Source organism: Chinchilla lanigera, unplaced genomic scaffold, assembly GCF_000276665.1.
Source record: "Chinchilla lanigera isolate Chin_1 unplaced genomic scaffold, ChiLan1.0 scaffold00047, whole genome shotgun sequence".
NCBI classification, from domain to species: Eukaryota; Metazoa; Chordata; class Mammalia; order Rodentia; family Chinchillidae; genus Chinchilla; species Chinchilla lanigera.
The window spans coordinates 9,377,433-9,383,366 of record NW_004955448.1 but is presented as its reverse complement, the minus strand read 5'-3'; the positions used below and the strand labels follow the sequence as shown (position 1 = coordinate 9,383,366).

The 5,934-nt window shown below is 42.1% G+C and overlaps 1 protein-coding gene across 4 annotated transcripts in view; it reads right to left on the bottom strand.

The window, feature by feature from the left end:
* The window catches only part of Mlf1 (myeloid leukemia factor 1), a 38,064-nt gene continuing 32,130 nt past the window's right edge, over positions 1-5,934 (bottom strand). For all 4 annotated transcript variants that reach the window (XM_005393098.2, XM_005393099.2, XM_005393101.2 and 1 more), the window contains one exon: positions 1-1,372. In XM_005393098.2, coding sequence (XP_005393155.2) covers positions 1,267-1,372 — 106 coding nt within the window. In that variant the 3' untranslated portion in view covers positions 1-1,266. The remainder of the gene's footprint in view (positions 1,373-5,934) is intronic.

Here is a 5,934-nt window from a genome sequence, read left to right as displayed (position 1 = left end):
TGAGGACAGTCACATAATTTTACTTCTAACTTACAAAGAAAAAATACTTAGAATTACACCATGATAGTGGACTTTTTTTTGTCTTAAGCAACGGATATAGGAGTTCAGATTTTTTATTCTTATAAATTTCTTTCCTAGCCTTTGTAAAAATAGAGTAATGTGTGAATTCTTGAGTAAAAAAACCTGGGTTGAAATTTTTTAATGGTACAATTAAAAGAAGAACAACTGAACTATTAAACATTTTGCTCAAAAACACCTTCTAACATTTTGGCATCCTTCATCATTCTAGTCGTCACACTAATGAATGCATTTTTCTAAATGTCAGAAAAGGCCAAGGCAGAGTGCCTCCAAGGACTCTCCAACTTTAAAATGTTAATCTCAGAGTACGTCAAACTTGTTTGTGGGAAAGAACAGAAATACGCTGCCTAAAGAAGTTTTCAGGTTTCTGTGAATACAAATTCTTTTGAATGTTATGTAATATAAAAGAGTAGTGTACAAAGAAATTATAATAAAAAATTTGTGTACATTAGCAATTTGTACTTTTCTATAAAAATGAACTATTTAATTATTCTTGACTTTATCAAGATAACTACTAATAATTTCTTACACAACAGTACTAGTATTAGCTTTATTATTTTTAAAGCTTTAAGCTAGTTGGCTATATAACAGTATAAAATTTGAGATAAACTGTTTAAACCATTATTAACATCGCTCTAGAATAATGATTTCTTTTATTTGATTTGCTTTTTCTGAAACAGGGTCTCTGTCTGTAGCCCAAACTGGCCTTGAATTTCATCCCTTCTGCCTCGCCAACTCGAGGGTTACAACGGTAGGTGTGCATCACGCTCACAGCTCCTACCATTCTAGCATGGTGTTAGTGGAAACTGGATCCATTTGTAAGATTTTACTTTCTCATAACTATAAACGATAGAACCAGCTCTATAATCAACTTTGATAAATGTACAAGAATACAGCCAATACAAGAGTAATTCAGAAAGCAAAATCAGGATATGGCCTTTAGAAATTAATATGTCTTAAGAGTTTTAAGAATGTTTAACAATTTAATCACACTGAAAAATCAAAGTTTTATTCCTCAAGTAGGAACAACATAAAGCTAGAACTGCCAACAACATTCAGATAACAGAAGAAAGTTGCAAAGTACAGTACTGATTTAACAACAGGAGATTGGTCTTACGTATTAATACCCAGCACCATTACTTTCTCTGTTAAAACAACCCAAACTTAACAAATCAAATGCATGGCTGTTTATTTTTTGTTGATTTTCACAGGTGATCCTTTGATGTTGAGTCTGTCCACAAAAACGTCTGATCTTCTTTTATTTTCGATGGCTGAACTTTGAAGACGTTTCTCCCTGAGAGATACATGTAAGATCATTAGTGTCCTCCATGTGTATGGTGAGGAGAGACTGGGGATTGAACTCAGGGCCTTTGCACTGAGCTACACTCCCAGCCCTTTAAAAAAATTACTTTTTTATTTTGAAACATGCCCTGTCTAGGGCATGTTTCAGATCCCCAGCGATCTGTGAGACAGAACCACAGGGCTTTGCACTGTCCGTGCCAAGAAATGGGGTGGAGACACTGGATCGGTGCAGGAGCGGGCACTCTCCTGTCTAGGGTTGCTGAATTGCACAGGCTGGGCTTCAACTTGTGGTCCTCCTGCCTCTGCTTCCCAGAGTGCTGAGATTATAGGCAAGCAGCACTATACCAGGCTTAGTATTATTTTTAAAAGGTTGATGGTTTAAAAGTCACTACAAACCAAACAGACTAATAATAACTGTAACTTAAGGAGAGTTTTACCTTAAAAGTACAGTACCTTAATAGCTTTAAAAAATATGATCCAGACTATTCACTAAACATTTAAGAAAGCAACAGCTGTTACAGAGATTTGCAGCTTAAACCTTGCTGTGTAGTCTGACAGCCACGGCTACACTTATAATAAATTAATTATAATAGAAGAGGATCACAGGGAGGTGAGCAGCACTTGTCAGATGCCCAGAAGACTCTCACCAAGGCCCACCAAAGCCTGCCAGATGAAATCCAACAACAGGGCCGTCCGGGATAAGAAGCAGGGCTGCTTCTCCACCCCTGCACTGCTTAGAGCCTGCGTCCAAGGAACAAACTGTCATGGGAAGTTCCCACCCCTGCCCCGCCAAGAAGGCAAGTGCAGCAGTGGCTGCCAGCCCAGCAGCCAGTGCCCAGTGCCCATCTGTCTCAACTCTTCTCCGGCTGGCAGGTGGCCTCCTCAGACCAAGGCACTAAGGACAGTGCAAGCCAGAGCAGCACTCAGAGGTAGGGAACCTAATGGAGCCCAAGGGGTGGAGAGGGACAAAGGACACGGTCCTGGGTGGGGATCCAGAATCCTTGAGCGATCTGAGAGACAGAACCACAGGGCTTTGCACTGTCCGTGCCATGAGATGGGGTGGATCGGTGCAGGAGCGGGCACTCTCCCACTGCCCCAAATGCCACCGAACTCTGTGTCCGGGGGAGCTCCCTCCTGCCATCCCCAAACGTTACTAATTTCATTCCATGCCCCTGCTGAGCCACTGAATTCACAGGCTGAGAAGATACTTTGGGAAGCTGAAGGATGGGAAGCAGGGTCACTGGGAGGGCGACAGTGCAAGTCTGCACCTGAGCAGATGGCTTCCTGCTGGCCCCAGATGCCACTGAAATCCAGGTCAGACGGGAACCCAGTAAGCAGGGGCACGGCTTTGCCCTGGTAATAAAGAAACAGAGAAAGGACTGGGCTCCTGCTTCCTGCCCGACCACAGGCCACCACAGAATTGGGCAGCCAGACAAAGGCTGGGTGGAACTGGGACAGAACTGTAACTGTCAAGGGAGAGGACAGGAGAGAGGTGAGCCGGCCTGTGGCAGAACGCCAACCAGGAGCTTGAAGGTGGGACTGTCAGTGCGCAGAAGCACTGGCTGGCCACACCCCGACATTCTGAGAACACCAGACACTCCGGAGCCCTTTGTTTTTTTGCTTTGTGTGTTTCTACTGTTGCTTGTAAAACGTTCCACATATTTCCTGGGTATCATCTGACCTTTTTGACCTTTTTGACTATTAGTTCAACAGTTGGAGACAGTCTGCTTTCCTTTCACCTCCCACTCAAAAACTCAAACAATGAAAGGAAAGAAGAAATACACAACCTCCTTACCTTTATTATTGTCCTCCTTTCCTGGCTCCTTCCCTGTTATTTGTTTCTTCTCTTTCCTCTTTTTATTTTCCCCTCTCCCTCTACATACATTCTTGTCTTTTATACACAAATGATTAAGATTAATGTAAACATCGTGGTATTTTAACATCTCACATTGCAGGTGCAGAGCTGGCCCTCAGTCTGTTAGATCATTAACTGATCTCCCTCAGTCTGTTAGATCATTAACTGGACTCAATCTCCTGGTGTTTTCTTTCACTACCCACTATCACACACAACAGAGAATATAAACGACCACTTTAGAAAAGAATTAGAGGTTATGAAAGAGAACCAGGAAGTCCTGGAAATTAAGAACACAACTGAAAGCCAGGTCAACAGACATGACCAATCAGAAGGAGAATACCAGTACTGATGTAGTAGATCACTTACTCAGTGACACTACAAAAACAACAAGAAATTCTGAAAGGTTGGTTTAAAAGTTCCCAGATGATTCTAAAACAACCAACTTAAGTACTACAGGAATAAAGAAAGGGCTAGAGAAGAAAGTAAAGGTATAAAAGAAAAACTTTTTAGCCGAAATCATTGTAGAAAACTTTCCAAATCTAGAAACTGAAATGGATACCCAGGATAAGTGAAGTGTTTAGAATCCTGACTAGATATGATCAGAAAAGAAGCTCTCCACAGACATCATAGTCAAAATCCCAGAAATCTAGAACGAAGAATACTAAAAGCCATTAGAAAAAATGTCAATTAACTCATCAAGGCAAGCCCTTTATGATTTCTCAACACAAACCTTAAAGGCCAAGACCGCTTTAAGTTTGTCAAGCCCTTAAAATAAGACTGCCAATTCAGATTTGTGTATCCTGCAAAATGATCTATACAGACTCATAAAGAAATAAAAAGCATTCCACAACAAAAAGAATATAAAGAAAGTCAGACCATGGACAGACGCCACTGCCTACCGCCTCGGGTGAACCCAATCTGTCCCGGGCCAGCTCTGCACCTGGGGATCCTACACCCTGGCTGCAGCCACCCAGCAACCCCAAGCCCCCTCTGCGTTTTGTTTCCTCTTGGCACAGGGCAGCAGGGGCACCAAGGCCATGGACTTGGCTTGATGGAGGATGAGGCCAATGTCCAGGGGGAGAAGGTAAGCTGGAGGGTCAGCAGGCCCAGGGACCAATGGGTAGGCCAGGAGCACTAGCTTCACGAAAAGCTGCTACCATGAACTAGAAGAACAGCATGGGGTTTGGTTTTATTGCAGAAGTGAGTCCTTCATGGCAGGCTAGAGTTGTAGAAGACAACGCAGTGCCTGCCATCGTGCAGAGGGTTAACGAGGAGCCATTGTGGGGGTTCACAGCTTAAGACTGAATCACAGGACAACTTCAGGGTTTCCGGCATTACTTTACCACAGTAGCTGGTAAGAGCCGGCCAGAGAGGGCATGGGGTGGAAATGCATCCCTGAGAGTGGAAGCTCAGGCAGGAAAGGACATGATGCCCGCCCTCTGGGGTGAGAAGCCAGGCCCTGTGAGTGTGACTTTCAGAGGCATGAACTCCAGAAGCCTGCCTGAACCCTACCCTGCTACTTACATCCAGCAGAAACAAGTGCTCTGATTAATCTTCCTATATACCAATGTGAGCAAGGACACACGTCAGCTTGGACGGCTGCCTCAGTATGAGGTGTGTGGACAGAGGGGCCTCTGGAGCGGGGGCAACCTCACAAACCCACAGGCCCTAAAGCTAGGTGGAGAGGGGCTGGGGATTTAGCTTAGAATAATGCCAATACCGACACAATGGGGAAAAACTTTGGCCAGCTGTTCTTTGGACAGAGAACTAATAACCAGAATATATGAAAAACTCAAAAAATTAGAACCTCTAAATGAAAGATCCAGTCAAAAATGGGCAACTGAAATGAATACTTTTCAGAAGTACAAATGGTCAACAAATACATGAAAAAAATGTTCATCGTTTTTGGTTATTAGAGAAATGCAAATCAAAATACACAAGATTTTACTTTACTCCAATAACAAAGAACTCATAACAAATTCTTAATGTTGTAGAGGAAAAAAGAACCCCTCTACATTGTTGGTGTGAATGTAAAGTAGCACAGTCACTATGAAAATCAGTATGGAAATATCTTTAGGGTTTTTTTTGTTTTTGTTTTTTGAGACAGGATCTTGCTGTATAGCTCAGGCTGACTCTGAACTGACTATGTAGTCCTGGCTGGTCTCAAACTTGTGGCGATCCTCCTGCCTCAGCTTCCTAAGTGCTGGGATTACAGGGATGTGCTACCATGCCTGGCTTGGAGATTTCTCAAAAGAAAACTAAAAATGGAAATTTTAGTTGACTCAGCTTTATCTCATTTGGGTAAAGAGTTAAAGACATCATCTTACAGTGATACAGGCATACATGTTTATAGCAGCACAATTCATAATAGCTAGATTGTGGAAGTGGGGTATATGTCCATCAACAAATGAATGAATAAAGAAATGTAATATTTATAAACAATGGAGTACTACTCTGCCATAAAGAAAAATAAATGTGAGTCATTTTTAAAAAGAAAAGATGGATCTTGAGGCCACCAAAATTTTCCCAGAATATCTAATATACATGATATATTACACACATACAGATACTATATAACATAACATTTCTTCTAAGTCTTCTTTAAAAACACTGTTTAGAAATAACTTTTATTGGTCAGGCACGGTGGTGCATGCCTATAATCCTAGCACTCAGAAGGCTGAAGCAGGAGGATTGTTTTG